Genomic DNA, 18,268 nt, shown 5'->3' on the forward strand with positions numbered 1-18,268 from the left:
CAAAAACATATGCTAATTAGTCCGACCTAATAATGATAACGGTAGAATTGTTCAACCCTTCCAATTTATAAATGGCAATTTGATCTAAATTAATATTTAGTAGATATGAAATTATATATGTTTTGGTGACAGATACAAAATATATAAATTAATATATGAAAATGACCTCAAATAGCTTCAAAACAAGTTTTTGTTATTAAATTAGCTTTTAAAGGTTAAAATGATCAAATTGGATTTCATTAGATAAGAGATTGATAATTATACTTATTTTATAATATATATATATATATATATATATATATATATATATATATATATATATATATATATATAATATTTAAATGTTTTTAATCGTAGTTTTTCAAATTTCAAATTTTTGGAAAACGATTTTCTGTAAAAATGTTTCAGTTGACCTTTACGACTATGTATAATATATTCCTAAAGTTAAGTCTAGAAAGATCTTCATGAATAAGTATGATATTTTGTTAAAACTTAGCCAGATATTCTTTTTTGTAAATTTAGCCAGATATTTTTGAATAAGCATAATATATATTGACATTAATCTATCAATTAGATTTTGATCCGCACTTAAGAAGCGCGGATATTTTTTTGGTGACCATAAACTCAAATATTAAATGAATTTATATTTATTATTAGATATCTAAAATATTTAAAAGTGTTCTATTATTATTATTTCAGACCGGTACAATGTTTTCATTGAGTTTTCATATCCGAATCAGACTTGTGGTCGAACCGTAAGATCTAGTAACTCATATATAGTGGGATAGAATATAATAAAATGAATATAGTAAAAGTATCTGAAAATCAAAAAGACCGTTATTAACCCACTGAAAAAAATATAATTTGTTTTTTGTTTTATAAATTTTTGATATATTAATATACATTTGACTTGTATAAGAAATTTCTTTTAACAAATATTGTTAAGTTTATTTATAAATATATTAATTATCAATCTACCAAAATAGTGAAGCAAGTATTTTTTTTTTTCCTTTTTTAATTTTCTATCAAACTATTATCAATTTTTTTTAAAAAAAAATCAGTTTGTGACAGATATTTTATTATTAGAAATCCATACAATTTAAATAATGTTACATTTATATGTATTTATGTATAAAATGGTCTTCATAATTTGGAATTTTGTAAAAAATGGATCTAAAGTTAATTTGGCTAATTTTTTTTTTCTGTAACAAAAGTTAATTGGATTTATAATTTTATTTTCTGAATGGGTTGTATCAGTTAAATTATCATTTTTAAGTTAAACGCCCAAAGCCCAATTAATAATATTTGTTTTGCTGATAACAAATTGAGATTAAATAGGGATAACATATAATATATAAGGAAGACCAAAAAATAAAAATAAATAAAAGGTTCAACAACTTTTTATAAGTAAATTTTTAAAAACTAATTTCCTTTTAATAGTATAGATTGAAACATGAAGAAAAAAATTATATGCACATAAAAATTCCACGACGTTGAATCGTGTAAGGTCGAATATTTCTTAATTTAAGTATTACTATATAAAAAGTTTAAGACTACCACGTCGGTAATGTGCCTCCACGAAACTCTCTTTATATATTCTCATTTCAAACTCGTCTAAATCCATCGACAAAGCATTTATCTTTCTCGGCAAGAAACAACAGAGTACCGAGAAAAAATGGCGGTTTCCGCAACCAAAAAGCCTTTATTGTTGTTGTCTCTCTTCTTCTTTGTCGTAGCTGCATCTGCCGGAAACTTCTACGAGAGCTTTGATATCACTTGGGGAGATGGTCGTGCCAAAATACTCGAGGATGGTCAGCTTCTCACTTGCACTCTTGACAAGATATCCGGCTCAGGTTTTCAATCCAAGAAGGAGTATTTGTACGGTAAGATAGACATGAAGCTCAAGCTTGTCGCTGGAAACTCCGCTGGTACCGTAACCGCTTACTACGTACGTAATCTCCTTGTGAAATTGATTGGTTTTGAATTTGATATTATTACGTAATCTCCTAATATTGTAATTTTGTGGCAGCTTTCATCTAAAGGCGCGACATGGGATGAGATTGACTTCGAGTTTTTGGGTAATCTCACTGGACAGCCTTACACTATCCACACTAATGTCTTTACCGGAGGTAAAGGTGACCGTGAGATGCAGTTTCATCTCTGGTTCGATCCCACCGCAGATTTCCACACCTACACCGTCCACTGGAATCCTGTTAACATCATGTGAGTAAATAGTCTTATGAGGAAAGCCTACACTACTAGTAAAGAGATTGTAATATTACTTTTAAGGGCAAATCTCTAAAATAGCACTTTTCTAAGTTTATGTCATAAAAATAGCCCTCAAAAACTAAAATGACCAAAATAACATTTTTTATTTTGAAAATTTTAAGTTTTTTTAATTTTTTTAAATTGGAAATCATTTTCCCAAAACCCCACTCCTCAACTCTAAACAAAAAGGTTTAGGATTACTTAACCCAAGGGGTAAAAATAAATAATTTATAAAACATTTAAGTGCTATTTTGGTCATTTTTATTCTTAAGTGCTATATTTGTGATAAAAACTTTTTTAGTGCTATCCTAATCATTTTCTCTACGTTTAATTCCTTCATCAATTATTCATTGATTTTGATACCAAAAGCTTATGAACTTTTACACGTCTAATCCCATATTTGTTTATTTCTCCATGTGATCCCTTGTTATGTTATTTTGATATAAGCGGATTATAATTCTTAGTAGGAAACCTGAAAATTTAGGGTTTAAACGTCTACTATCACTTGACATGTTTTAACTTTTCTTGTGTCCGAAGCTTTCTTGTGGATGGGATCCCAATTAGGGTGTTCAAGAACAACGAGAAAAATGGTGTGGGTTACCCTACGAGCCAACCGATGAAAATATACTCAAGCCTTTGGGAAGCCGATGACTGGGCAACGCAAGGTGGTCGCGTGAAGATTGACTGGAGCAACGCACCATTCAGCGCCTCCTACAGGAGCTTCAACGACCAAAGCGCATGTAGCAGAACCTCGAACGCAACATGGGTGGCTTGTGACGCAAACAAAGACTCGTGGATGTGGACATCTCTCAATAACCACCAGTACGGACAGATGAAGTGGGTGCAAGACGAATTTATGATCTACAACTATTGTACCGATTATAAGAGGTTCCCTCAGGGTCTCGCCAAGGAATGTAACCTTTAAACCAACTTGGTTGATTCTACTTTGAGAATTTTCGATCATTTTCTTCAATAAGCTTTTTTTTTTAATTTCCCTTTTCATTTTACTTCATACTTGTGATGAAACTTTGATTTATTCTTTTGGTGTTTCTGGGATAGGATAATACAGGTATATGCAATCTCACTGAGAAAATAAAAAAAGTAATACTTGATAATACATTCTATTTCGCAGTTATGTGGTCTGATGTTTATTATTGCTGTTTTCTTGTTTAATTATGTGATTGTTTATTTTGCGTTCCATGTGTAAGCAACATCGATGTGGTAAAAAAAATAAAAATACGCACGAAAAGAAATACACAATAATTAAAAAGTTGTGAGATATCGCATTTCCTCAAACAATCCAGGTGAACTGCAACATTGGTTCTTCTGTTCTTTAAAGATCTATTTTTTAGAAAAAAAATTTATTTCAAAAAGATATATTTTTAATACATTAATTAATGAAAAATTGTACTTTTCAAAAATTGCAACTGTATTTAATAAAATCTCATTGGTTAAAAAATTATTAAAAATAGTTAATTAAAAAAAATAATGTATTGGAAAATATAATTTTAATTTTTTTCTTAATAAGTGTGAAAAAAGTATAACATAGATCTTTTAGGAACGGATGGAGTAACACCTTACTTTTGTGCGGCAAACATAGGTTATAGCTTGATAGTGTTATTGAAACAGATATTTTACTCATGAGTAAGAAATATTATTTTATCTGTGATTTGAAAAGCAAATGTTCTACAAACATAGGTCATGCAGATTTAGCGTTGACTAATAATATAAAACATTTGCTTTTCTCTCCTGTGTTAAGGAAATATGAAAAAAAAAAATCAAACAAGCTAAAATACATATATTTTATCTGTGATTTTGTGACTAAAGATCAAAGATCTCAATAACTTAAAAGTTTAATTCAGTGTAAAGTACTAAACATATTTATATTATGAAATTCAGAAATTGAAAAAAAAAGAAGTTACTTACTTACAAAGTTAATGAATGCGTGAGTTGGTCCAACTAATAACAGGACCAAACTTTAAAGACTCTTACCTGTTAAGGGTCACTATTAGGAAGTGAACTTTTGGGACAATCCAAATTATAGCACAGAACGTCTCTCAATGCCAATATCATTCCCCTTCGACAATTATGTTTAAATTATATATTTATTTATTTTTAATATCCATGATCTTTCAATTTATATAAGTTTAGATGCATATTCCAGCTCACATTTGTCCAAACTCGTAATTCTCCGATCATTTTGTTTATTTCATCTTTCGGATCAGTTTTTTTTTACATATTTGCCTAAGTATCATTTTTTTTTCCTTTATATTTTTAGACGAACTCAGATTTTTAAAGTAAAGTCATATCTAGAAATTATTAACACAACAATAATAATAATTAACTAATAGATATTTTAATTTATAGATATTGAAAATTGGTATGAACAATAATTAAACACAAGTTAAGTTAGGTTTAGATGGTTTGAATCGATGGTTCAAGGTTCCTCATAATATTCAGATCCAAAATCTAAATTTGAACCCAATCCAAAATATCTAAACTCGAACCCATCCAATTATAAAAATATTTGAATTTGTACTGAATAAGAGCAGATTAGATATTCAACCCTGATATTATCCGAATTTAATATGAACATATTCAATACTATTATATAAGATGTTATCCTATTTTTTAAATTTTAAAATATCGTATATTTTGTTAATATGTTATATGTTTTGGTTTCGGGAGATGATGAAGGGGTTTCTGGCGCAAATGAATATTAGAAAAAGGTCTGTTCACAACCTTTCCTTTTAGTCGAGTAAGAAATATTTCATTTATATTTAGATATATATGTGTTAGTTTAAATACAAATATGTTTGTAGCAGGTATATATATAAATTCAGATAAAGAAAAAATAAAGATATTCAATATTATATATTTTGAATATTTATTACATTATTCAAATATATATATAAATATATTCGAATCCAAAGCTTATAGTAAACTCCTAAACCAAAATATCTAAAAATCTAAAATACCTAATTCAAATCCGAATACTCAAATGGTATATAGAATTGTTACTTTCTATTTTAATTACAATCTGGCTTGTGCTAAACAACCTCATTTAGAAGTTAGAACCACTCGTGACAATTTATTTTTATGTCCATAAGAAAAAAAAATGGTAAACCATTCTCCGGAGAGAATGTGAAAACTCAAGTGGCCACGCGTATGAAAATCTGGCGTAGTGCGGATTTGAATTCGGGTTCCAAGAAACCACGGAACGTCTTGACCATCCAACCACATACGTGTGGTTATGTCCATAAGAGAATATGGAGACAAATTGAAACTGTTTGAGTTCGCCCATCTTATATTTACCAAGAGGTGTCATGCCTATCTCCGTGATCAGAGCACTCCTCTCCAGCAGCTTTTTGTTTCCAGCTCTGGTTTCAAATTTTATTCAATTAATTCCACAAAATGTTACACAAAAAAAGTAAAAAAAAAAATAATTTCCACAAAATTGCAAGCCAAAATATTATTCTTTCCGTTTCCATTTAGTTATCGATTTAGACTTGTGTACACAGATTAAAAAAACATTTTTTATATATTCTAAATAAATACATCATTACTTAAACACCTAACCACATTTCAATTAATAGAAAAATAAATTAGATTATAAAATCAATAAATTTTACATTAAAATTACAAAACGATATTTATTTTGAAATAAAAAAAATTTCTACAATGACGATTAAACTGAAATGGGGAGAAAATGACTTAAATTCGTGATTAAGATACTCGTGACATTGTTTCAGTTTGATGTTGATTTTTATTCTATCCAGAAAGTTTTGAATGTATAGGATCGAGTACTACTTTTCACAAGATATGACAAAACTCACCCACTAATCATTATTAAGAGAGAGGAAAAGAACTCGAGATTCTTGGCTAACTATAACGACAGAAAATTAATTAGAAATCATTTACGGATCAAATTCGTTGGAAGAAGTTAGGTCATCAAACATTTAATGCGAGTTGAGACGTGCAACTGTATTTTGCTCAATGCTCATGCAACTAGACAAGTGATCTACAAATTGCCGCGTGCATATATCAATATATAGTACGAGTATTATATATCATGTCAAATCCTCAGTTCCAAACCATTCTATGTTATATATAATATACATTTACAATTTTATGTTAGTCTGTCTTTATTCCCACAAGTGGATTCATCTACAAAACGGGGAATAGCCAAAACAGAGGGCAGATTATAAGAGAACTGGACATTCCTCTTAGAAGGAGAGAAAAGAGATGGTGAGATTGAGAGAATCAGAAGTGATCCTGAGACTCTGTATCGTCTTTCTTCTTATACTTACTTCTGTTCTGATAGGTTTCGATTCTCAGACCAAAGATATTGCTTATATCCACAAGAAAGTCACTTTCAGATACTTGTTTGCTCTAGAGTAAGTCCATTTTCATTTATATTATCAATTATATAGATTTATATGTATAATTAACAATCGATCTCTCCATAAAAGATTGATATCAATAGTTTATTTCTAGAAAATCTGCAAATTAAACCAGCACTGACAACATTTCATATGTACTATTAAAAGTTTATGGAAGACTAACAATTCCTGCTTGGTTAAATCTGCATGTCAGTGTGCCTTTTTGTACCGTGAGGACTGCTACTTTCATATTTTTTCTGTATAACAAATGTTCATAGTACATTCTCCTCGTACAAAAAGCTATAAGTTATCTTATTATAATATGTTTGGGCGTTGTTTATGATTCTAATTCAGGATTGAGTTGTACATAAATGTTGTGGTTGCTGCATATAATATCGCTCAATTAGGGTTTGGTTGGTACGGTGTTGCACAAAAAACCTCCAATTCTAAATGGCTCTCTTACCTCTTGGATCAGGTATACATACTAACTCTTTTGATTTAGAGTATCTTTAATTATGCTATATATATGTATGTGTGATATTAGTTTCGAAATGAAATAGACGGCGGTGTACGTGGTGTTCGCCGGGGTATCTGCGGCGGCACAACACTCATTGCTGGTGGTGACTGGTTCCAGGGAGCTTCAGTGGATGAAGTGGTGCTCCAAGTTCACAAGGTTCTGCTTTCAGATCGGAAGTGCCATCATCTTAAACTACATCGCAGCGATGCTCATGATCATCCTCTCCTTCATCTCCGCCTTCAGCCTCTTCCGCCTTTACTCCCCTAAACGTTATTTTCAGTTCAAGTCCTCCTCCTAATTATTTACTCTGTTAAATCCTTTTCTTAATCCAAAATAATGTTGATTAATGCGAAGAATATGATTATTGATTCGTCTCTAATATAATTTTGTATCTTGAAGTAAATGCAAAATTTTCATGCATAAATATCATTAGTCCATTGCCTGAGAAATTAGGTGTGTACGTAGTAGCTATTTATTGGAACTAGGGCCTATTGTTGTCCTTGGATTATTCATTATTGATACATACTAGGGCCTAAACACGACTTACTGGACTTGAGGAGCCCAGAGGTGGACCTGATAAAAATCCCAAAAATCTATATTTAAAGTTTACTAGATCTGATCTGCACCCCTTTTGATCCGCACCCCCGCACGAATATTAGATTTAACTTGCGTTCAATGTAAATTTATAAACCATTTATTTTATAAAATATTCACTTATATTTTTATGTTTTGTAAAATATATTTAGAGTATAATATATTATATTATAATATAGATGTTTGATAATATTTTTTTATCTGTACGTAATATTATATTTATAATTTTATAACTTGATGCAATTTGATGTAATTGTAATATTCATATATTAACTTATTGATTTTTTGTTTATTTATTTAAAAATGATTTAATTTTTTGCAGTAGGCTTTTATGAATTATTATTAATTTTATGATATTTGGTTTTCTTGAAAATTGTATTGTAGCATATTAATGTACTACTAGATTTTAACCCGCACGTTCGTGCGGATATTTTTTTCATTTTATAAATGCATTAGATATTATAATAAATGTTTTAAATATAAAATTTTCATTTTAGTATTATATATTATGTAACTCTATAATATTATTGTTTATATTTTTTTATTCAGCATTATTCATATATAGTGATTTTTAATACATTTTACTTTGTTATTAATGTTTATTTCTTACTAATATATTTTTGAGATATATACAATAAAATAACAATATGAAATAATCAAATAGAAATTTATACATTTTTTTATAATACATTTTTAAAATTTTTAAATTTATATTATAGAAAATAAATATGTTCAAGATAATTTATATTTGCATGCTCTGTTTGAAAAATATACTTTAACATATATTATTTTAGTATTTTACAGAATTTAAGTAAAATTTTTTTTTAAATATTATAACCCTATTATTTTAGTAAATTTTATACATAGTAGCATCTATCATATTATTTTACTAAATTTTATTGATATAAGATATTTTATGGATGCTATGATATTAAGTTTTTTTTAATTATATTTTCAAAATATTCGATTGCTTTAATTCTTACAACATATATAGTTTGTTTGTTTTTTCGTGGTGCATTTCAAAAAGTTATTCTTTATTATCTGTGATTTAATATTTTGTAAAATTTGAAATATTATTATTTGAGTTTGAATATTTATTTTCAAAATTTATATTTTGTCAAGTAAACTTTGAAAAATTACAGTATTATATTTGAGTTTGGAAGATTACATTTTGAATTTGTTTTTGTTACTACATCAATACATTATTTTATAATAAAACATATTAAATTTTTTGGTGATATTTTCAAAATTTTCTCAACAGATTTTGTTATAACTAAGAAAAAAATATAATTAAAATTTGATTTGAACTACTAAAATTTCATAGTTTTCTAATAACATTCTAATAACATATTTTTAAATAGTATATGAATTAAAGGTTATTATATAATATTATATCTTTGTATATAAACATTTTAAAAAATATATTGTCGAGAGTTTCAAAATAAATAAAAGATAATATATAGTTGTAGATATAACAGTTTAACATATCTTAATAAATTTATTTTTTATATAAAAATATTATATAGTTTACGAATTTTTACTCATTTTAATGATGAGTGATAATTTATTTAAATGAAACAATTAAGAACTTTTTTTTGTTAATTTACCTATTTAATATGATTTTATCATATTTAATTCTTATAGAACATCTATTTTTATATAATACAGAATCTAATTATATAATTTATTAAAAAAATAGTATATAATTTTTATTTTGTTTTTATACTAAAATTTTAGTTAACATTGATTTATAAAAATATTATATTATTAATTACGAAATTAATTAATATGTTATTTTATAAAAATATTTAAATTTTAAGTAAGATTTTATTTGATTCTTTCTCAACAGATTTTTTTTATAATTAAAAAATAAAATTCAAATTTATAGTTGGTTTGTTATTAATGTAAATAATTAAATATGTCATATTAATTATTTTCTTAGGTGGTCCTACTATGACTTGCTAATGGTAGATAAAAATAGAACCCTAAATTAATAGATTAGATATATTACAGTTTGTGTTTTTATTTTCAGCAAAAAGAAATAACAATTCATTGTAATTAATTTAATTTTTTTATTTTAAGTGAAGTGGCAGATTTTTAAATAAGAAAAAATACAATAGCTAAATGTGTAAATAAAAAGAAATATTTAATTTGTTATCCGTGTTTCCAAACAATTCTCATTTAATCTGCTATCCAAGTTTCTAAACGACAGAATCTGTAAATGAGAAAGAAATACAGTGACTAAATATGTAAATAAAAAAAATATTTAATCTGCTATCCAAGTTTCCAAACGACAGAATCTGTAAATGAGAAAGAAATACAGTGACTAAATATGTAAATAAAAAAATATTTAATTTGCTATTTTTGTTTCCAAACAAATTTCATTTAATCTACTATCTAAATTTCCAAACAGTACCAAAAAGTACTTCAGTTTTAATAATATAGATGATTTTAAATTAGATTATGTATTAGATAAAAAATAGTTTGTCAAATGTGAATTTCATTGGCAAAACAAATTATAAATACATCCTGCATGAAATATTATACATGAGGAATGCGAAGAGAGTTGTTTTTTTTTGTCCACGTTTCCTATCCAATTTGAAATTATGATTATTTAGGATAATATAATTTGCTTCCTAAAGACAGAAGGTTATGGAGCAAACCAATGATTCAAAGTTCTCAAACTATCTGTCATATCTTTTCACAATTATAATCCAATATATTTGAAATTATTAGCCACCGCCTAATATAATATGAAATTAATTTCAACATTGTTGTGTTACCTCCCCAAAAACACAAAATTGTAAAGATAAAAACGTTTTCCGTTTTAATGCAATTACTGTAACTCTATGAGGAACATTGGACCCAAAAAAAGTCACTAGACTCAAAGTCAAACAATCCAATAGGTAACTTGTGAAAGATTTTAGTATCCCTTTTCTTTTCATTTATTAGGCAGTTTCCAGTTCAATATTAAAATTTTATTTTATCGTAATTTTCATACAAAAACCTCTCCAATTTCAATGAAACACTATAATTTACACTAAGTTTAGTGTTATGGGGTAGAAATGCCTCAAATGTATTATGTTTTATTTACATAAAATGCTATTTAATATTATTAAATATTTAACAAAGAACCACAACCTTCAAATAGTTATAGCTTCACCCATAAAGTCTTTGATTTCAGTTACAAAGTCGTAATAAAAATAATATTTATTTCCTTTTTATTCTGTCAAAACATATATTTCCTCTATAATGTTTCAAATTACTAGGAGTTTGACCAAATATCTTTGGGTATTTATAATTGACATTTCTTTTCTTTTTTAGCAACCCCAAATGTTGGCCTTCTTTTTTTTGTTGTTTGCTCCAAAAACTTAATTTTGTTCATATGAATTATGAGCTCCCCACATTTTCAAAGCCTTTTTTTTTTGTCTCTTTTAAAATATTTTCTCTATAAAGTCTCTAAAAAGTTTCCCAAAAAAGGAAACGAAGAAGTTTGTCAAAGCAAAAAAAAGCTATCAAATTGTATGTGTATAAATTGAGAGAAACACCCACTTTGTTCTTCTCTCTCAGACACATCCAGCTCCAGCATCACAACAAGCTTGATTATTAGTATTACTAAAAGCTTCCTCCTTTTTCTGAAAATTCGCCCACAAAAAACGAGAGGCTCTTTGTTCAAGAACACTCTGTACAAAATCTCAAATCAGTTCATTGACTCGACAAATCAATCAAATCTCCCTCGTTTCTCCAAAAACCCATTTTCTTCTCTCACTTTATTTAGCCGTAAAGTTGTCACCTTTTCAACTAAAAGCTCTTTGTTTCTCTCTTCTCTCTCTCTCTCTCAAACACAATGAAAGAGTATTGGACCTCTCTAGCTTCCCTTCTCGGCGTCCTCGCCTTCTGCCAAAGCCTCATGAACTCCGTATTCCCACCGGAGCTCCGTTACGCCTCCCTCAAACTCGTCAACCGATTCTTCCAACTCTTCTCCTCCTTCTGCTACTTCGACATAACGGAGATCGACGGCGTCAACACCAACGAGCTCTACAATGCCGTCCAGCTCTACCTCAGCTCCTCCTCCGTCTCCTCCTCCACCCGCCTCAGCCTCACGCGCGCCCTCAACTCCTCCTCCATCACCTTCGGCCTCTCCACCAACGACTCCATCGTCGACACCTTCAACTCCGCCACCGTCCTCTGGGAGCACGTCGTCACGCAGAGACAGTCCCAGACCTTCGCGTGGCGCCCAATGCCCGAGGAGAAGCGCGGCTTCACGCTCCGCATCAAGAAGAGAGACAAGAGCTTGATCCTCGACTCGTACCTGGATCACATCGTGGATAAGGCCGAGGAGATTCGCCGGAGGAATCAAGATCGGCTCCTTTACACGAACTCGCGCGGCGGCGGCGGCGGCGGGGGGCTGGATTCGAGAGGTCTCCCTTGGGAGTCTGTTCCCTTTAAGCACCCGAGCACGTTCGAGACTCTCGCTATGGATCCGGTTAAGAAGAGAGAGATCATGGAGGATCTCAAGGACTTTACCGAGTGTCGGTCTTTTTATCAGAGAACCGGTCGGGCTTGGAAGAGAGGTTATTTGCTACACGGTCCACCAGGAACAGGTAAATCAAGCATGATCGCAGCCATGGCTAACTACCTCGGTTACGATATTTACGATCTCGAGCTCACGGAGGTGAAAAGCAACTCGGAGCTGAGGAAGCTGTTGATGAAGACTAGCTCCAAGTCGATAATTGTGATCGAGGATATCGATTGCTCGATTAATTTAACGAACCGGGGAAAGAAGTTTAATGAACCGGAGATGGCGTTAACCGGGTCCGGTTTAGGAGATGAGTCAGGGAATGGGAACACGATAACGTTGTCGGGGTTGTTGAACTTCACTGATGGGCTTTGGTCTTGTTGTGGCAGCGAGAGGATATTCGTGTTCACGACGAATCATATCGAGAAGCTTGACCCCGCGTTGCTTAGAAGCGGGAGGATGGATATGCACGTGTACATGAGTTACTGTACGTTTCCTTCGTTGAAGATCTTGCTGAGGAATTACTTGGGGTACGAGGAGGGGGATCTGAGCGACGTCGTTTTGAAGGAGCTTGAGGGGGTGGTGGAGAAGGCGGAGATCACGCCGGCTGATGTGAGCGAGGTTTTGATTAAGAATCGGAGGGATAAAGAGAGAGCTGTGGGGGAGCTTTTGGAGGATTTGAAAAGAAGGGCGGGGAGGAATGAGAAGAAGGGGAAATTGAGGGGTCAGAATGGGAGCGTGACGGTGGCTGATGATGACGTGGAAGAGCAGGAGAAGAGGGCTTTGGACAGTCCTTATGGAGAAGAGGAGGAGGAGATTGAGGACAGCATTTGCAAGATCAGTGAAGAGTAAAATGTTTTAATGTTTCATTGTTCTTAGATTTTTCTAACATTCTATGTTTGTTTTACACAATGTGAAAGTTGTGTTCTTTCTCCTTTTTGGGTAGTCAACTTTTGGAAGTGAGCTAAAGTGAAAGGAGAAAAAAGCTAGAGAGTTGGTTTAAAAGAGCCAATGGTGGTGTTGAAGATTTTGTATGTGGGGATTAGAAAATGCAAAGAGCATCATTGGATAAACCATTGGCGTATGATATGTATTGTTATAAACTTATCATTGGTGTTTTGTTAAGTGGTATGTACTAGTAGTTATCATATTATTAGGTATGGGAGTTTGTACCTAATCTATTTATTTTAGTTGATTAAGAATCCCAAGATTAATTAATCTATATATGTCAGTGCAAACTTGTTTTGAGATTTGGATGTAGTAGGCTACTAGGTCAATCACAAATGATCATATTCTCTCATCTATTCAAATCTGGCTTTGGTTTTGGTTGGACTTTGGATTTGAATTTGGTTTTCTAGTTTTTAGTATCTTTGATTATTTTTCTTATTACGGGAAAACGGGAATAATCGTCTCTTGAGTATGTCTAAAAGACCAAGATTCAAACTCTGATGCATTTAGTGGCTTGGGATGATAATTAGCCCAAATATTTCAAAATTTTAACCCAAAATAAGATCAAATTAATGTTTTATTGAATGGGTTTGTAAACTGATCACACCTATGGAGTAAATGAACGATTATAAGTTATAACTTTATTACACAGTGGAAGATGTATGATATATAACGACGTGACCAACCATCCATTATCAGTGACATCAGCGAGTAAAGCTCTACTTCACTTGAGTTACAAACATGTTGTTCATATTCACTCCATGTCATGTTTGTGGATAGACGCCTATTTTTGTTATGACGTGAACAAGATGAATATTGACTGTAGAAGAAAAAGATTCTAGATACAGAACTGGAAAGATTTTGAATAAGCATATTTCCATTGCAATGTCGAACTTGACTCGCTACTATAGGCTATGAAATGATATCGATTCATTTTACTAGTGTTTCTTTCGTGGACTTGATTACGTACCATGATCACTAATTCGAGAGAGAGAGAGAGAGATCAATTTTTCATCAAAAGACAAAGAGTTCCAATTTTTGGTTTCTACTATAGTCTATTGTGTTATACCAACGCTATTTACTTAAATAGTTCATTATTAAAGGTTACTCCATTGCAAAATCACATACACTCAATTATCACAGAACCATCAAGTAATGGATTGTCATTTCTTTTGTATATCAATTCAGGCCACCACCTTATGAAATCACACATGATCAATTAACTAATAACTTTCTTTGTCTTTACTTATTACTGTAGTATTTTAACTTAGTTCAACTTATACCTAATTCATCCTCCATTAAACTGAATTAGATTAGAGTTAGAAAACATAGATCATTGTTAAAAGGGATCTCCCATTGGATAAGACCAATGTCCGAAGATCAGTGCCCTGTCAATGTCAAAGTACAAAAACACAAGACGAGTTGTTTACCCTTAAAGCCAAACATTTGATTGTTGACACGTTGATTTTTGGATTTTTTAGCATTGTGGAATACTAGACTCGTCCATATGAAAATATGTCAGAATGTGGTGTCATCTTTTTATATTATTTTGTTTAAGAAACAAAGTATATGCTTCTGCTAATTAACTGATTGACAAACAGATTGGATCTATCCATCGACTATATTAATTAAATTGTGATTATATTGCTCATAGATATTAAAGTAATCTTGTGAACATGCTATTCTATGATATGGATAGATTTGGATGTCTCTAGTCGCATTACCACAAACATAATGAGAGTTGAAGTTCTAAAAGAGACAAACTAATAAAGTTTAATGTCATGAAATGATAATTGTGTACAAGAAAATACCTAAAAAGAGTATATATTTTATATCTGTTAATACCTTTTTGGGATTTGGTGAGAAATAAAAAGAAGATTTGATTTAGAAGTGAGTTGGAGGTGATGCATGTTCACTAGGCTTTTGTCGGAAAAGCTGAGAAAACTACAAGACTTCTTAAACATATTTTAATTTTATTTGATATGTACTCACACTTTTACTTCTAAGTTCTAACGAAGACATCTTAAAATCTTAAATTGTCAGCAATACATTGCTCAACGAAAACGGTAGCTCAAGTTTCATGGCAAGACTAAAACCGAAAAAGCCTTTGCACCAGACCATGTAACTAAGGGGCTGTTAATGGAGCTTAGATTTCTATAGAGTTTGTTAGTTTGTTTGATTTAAAAAATTGAAAGATTTGTTAAATTTGGAAAGAATAAAAAAGAATTTTGTATAATGTAAAAATCTATGAAAATAAAGTATTATAATGATTTTAAAAATCTAAGGGACACATATTTAGCATTTTCAAAATTTTGTTTTGTGAGTTTAAAAGTTAAGATACAACTCCCAATAACACTTATTTTTAATAGATTTAAAGAATCATAAAAATATAATTTTTAATAACCAAAGATTTTGTATAGAATTATAAGAGCATCTCCAATGTAAAACTCCATTTTTTCCTCTAAAATAGAGTAAAAGTGAAAATGGAGTAAAATTGCTTCATTTTCCACTCCATTTCCTATTCCATAATGGAGTGATGAACAAACAAAAAAGTAGATTACTCTATTTGTGGAGTAAATTTCATTATGGAGTGGGATATGAAGTTGGGTTAGAGCATTCCTTACTCGAGGTGGGGTGGATTTTCACATACCTAAATTGACATAAAGACGATAGGTTCTTATTGGGGTATTTTACTTCATATACACCATAAAGACGATAGGTTCTTATTGGGGTATTTTACTTCATATTATATGGTTTGATATTAGTACTCCAATGTCTTTAAGATTCTTATTTTGAAACCGGGTAAATTAATTGTTTGACATTACCAAACGCAAACATTACACTGCATGTCACTGACAAAAGGAACAGATTGTCGCGGATTTATTGCAAATTCTGTCACAAATTAATATGAGGAACATACGTGATTATGTTGCATGCAGTAATAATTTTTTGCTTGCAGTAATTTTTTTTTTTTTGCTCGCAGTAATCTTATAGGTTGCTTGCTTTACTATTAAAAGTTTCGTGTTAGTTTTTTTTCTGTGATACCGTTTCTAAGCGATTGATGACAAGATGAGTGCTAACGTAGATAACTGATGATTAAAGAAGACGCAAAGTTTGGCGTTTCTTTAGAGTTTTGGTTTGAGCCCTCACATGCGCGTATGAACCGTCCAACATCAAAGTAACTAACGTGCGCTTCGTATCAAAGTTAACACAGATTTGACCAAATATCATATATCTAAATTAGATAATCTAATACACATTCATCTATTCCCATTCATATATACGAGTCCATGTGAATTGGATACATGCACCGTGATAATGTAGTATAAAGTGGTACCTTGACCGTGTAAAAGCAAGAGTCATTAAAGTATTAAGCAATAGTATCTATTGTACAAAGTCAAAAACCCTCAACACAGACTTACAATATACATCATCAGCAAGTAATTAAATACAATATTACAAATCAACTTGATCTATCATAACATGTTGTGTTTCCATCTTCTCGGCCGAACAAGAATATCACTCTATATATTTCATAATTCCCAAAATTCTAACATATTCTCCCTCAGTCTCTTCTTGTGTCTTCATACGAAAACATCAAACCAAGAACCCGCATATAGTGAATCAAGAACATATATAGCATAACTCAAACACCATAAGGATCATTGGTGGATGTCATGGAGAATGATATAGGCAAGAAAGGATCGCCATCAATGTCGAGAAACTCATCGATCGGATACTACTATCAGCGGAGGTCGGAGGGTGTACCGTTCAAGTGGGAAATGCAGCCAGGGACTCCAATTAATACTCAGACCACGGAGATGATTCCTCCTCTCAGTCCTCCCCCGGCTATGCTCAGCCTCGGCTTCCCAAAGCCATCCATCTCGGTCGAAGAGCCAAAGCACTCTGTGTTTCCAGCGAAGCTGAAGTTGCGGAAATGGAAATATATACGTTGCAAGAAATATTTCTCTAGATTGGCTAACAAAATGGTTTTGCCTTCGATTCGTTTGTACCCTGAGAAACGGTAGATGGCCACAAATGAATAAAGCATATCAAAATAGGCCGCGTTAATATCCTATTCGGTCAATCAACATAGTTTAGTTTCTAATTTTTTATTACCTAAACAAAATGATTATTTTTTTTGTTAAAAATAAATAAAATAAAGTCCTAGCAAAAAAAATAATAATAAAAAAAATATATATATATATACAACGCAAAATTCTGTTTGTTTTCACGTAACATCCGTGCAATACAAAGGCTATTTGCTTGATCCACCGGAAAGATTAAGCCTTGCAACTATGAGTTAACGTCTTTCCTAACAGGTTGATATTGAGCTTCCTCCCACGCTTTGCAGTCCACTTATGTAGTAAAATCGAGCTCGACTTTGGTTAGAACTAATCTTCAACATTTTAGGTAAACCGAAATAACTTGACCGAACCAATAGACATCGAAATAACTGCATCAAACACATACAAACCCTCGCCAACCAATAACGAAAGTTTTTTGTTCCTATAATTTTTTTTGTTCCTATAAAGTTGATTCTACTAAGAAGATTTTTTTTAAAAAGATTTGATAATACAGTATGATCAAAAGTAAATACATTACCCCTTGCAAAGTTATCCGATTCTGTATATAATATATCCGGTTCTGTATAACAGATTTGATATTTACTAAATTATGTATTGTAATGGATCCATAATACTAATGAGTTCAGCATTAGAGCACGTTTTAAGTATTATGCCAGCCCTAATTAAAACTCATGAGTCAACGTAGAGCCTGTTTGTTTCTCCATCTGAATGGACCATTTGGATGAAGATGAGGGTTTTGTTTGTTTAACCACTAAAAATGCAACTCATTCAGATAGATCATCCGGATGACTTTTGGAAATTTAGGCTTAATTTTAAAGTCCATTCAGCTGAACCAATTTGGATCATTTGAATGGAGATGGTTCATTCAAAATAGTATAATGTCTATTATGTTCCTAATGTAATTCACAAATTACAAACCTAAACATAATATCATTTTTGTCACAAACGAAAA

At 31.0% G+C, this 18,268-nt stretch overlaps 4 protein-coding genes across 4 annotated transcripts; all 4 read left to right on the forward strand.

The window, feature by feature from the left end:
• The first annotated feature begins 1,108 nt into the window (after window positions 1-1,108).
• On the forward strand, window positions 1,109-5,907 carry LOC103863575 (xyloglucan endotransglucosylase/hydrolase protein 14). Its single transcript, XM_009141326.3, has 3 exons — window positions 1,109-1,948; window positions 2,030-2,223; window positions 2,806-5,907. Exons 1-3 carry the CDS (start codon window positions 1,676-1,678, stop codon window positions 3,191-3,193), a joined length of 855 nt encoding a protein of 284 aa, XP_009139574.1. The 5' UTR covers window positions 1,109-1,675; the 3' UTR covers window positions 3,194-5,907.
• A 418-nt stretch (window positions 5,908-6,325) lies between these two features.
• On the forward strand, window positions 6,326-7,596 carry LOC103863585 (CASP-like protein 2C1). Its single transcript, XM_009141334.3, has 3 exons — window positions 6,326-6,665; window positions 7,005-7,125; window positions 7,211-7,596. The coding sequence occupies exons 1-3, from the start codon at window positions 6,514-6,516 to the stop codon at window positions 7,463-7,465; spliced, it is 528 nt and encodes a 175-aa protein (XP_009139582.1). The 5' UTR covers window positions 6,326-6,513; the 3' UTR covers window positions 7,466-7,596.
• Window positions 7,597-10,108: 2,512 nt separating this feature from the next.
• Window positions 10,109-13,504, forward strand: LOC103863593 (AAA-ATPase At4g25835). The gene has a single exon (XM_033292120.1). It carries the CDS (start codon window positions 11,609-11,611, stop codon window positions 13,130-13,132), a length of 1,524 nt encoding a protein of 507 aa, XP_033148011.1. The 5' UTR covers window positions 10,109-11,608; the 3' UTR covers window positions 13,133-13,504.
• Window positions 13,505-13,759: 255 nt separating this feature from the next.
• Window positions 13,760-17,462, forward strand: LOC103864863. The gene has a single exon (XM_033292132.1). It carries the CDS (start codon window positions 16,906-16,908, stop codon window positions 17,254-17,256), a length of 351 nt encoding a protein of 116 aa, XP_033148023.1. The 5' UTR covers window positions 13,760-16,905; the 3' UTR covers window positions 17,257-17,462.
• The last annotated feature ends 806 nt before the right edge of the window (window positions 17,463-18,268 follow it).

The sequence above is a fragment of the Brassica rapa genome, chromosome A01 (genome assembly GCF_000309985.2).
Source record: "Brassica rapa cultivar Chiifu-401-42 chromosome A01, CAAS_Brap_v3.01, whole genome shotgun sequence".
NCBI lineage: Eukaryota > Viridiplantae > Streptophyta > Magnoliopsida > Brassicales > Brassicaceae > Brassica > Brassica rapa.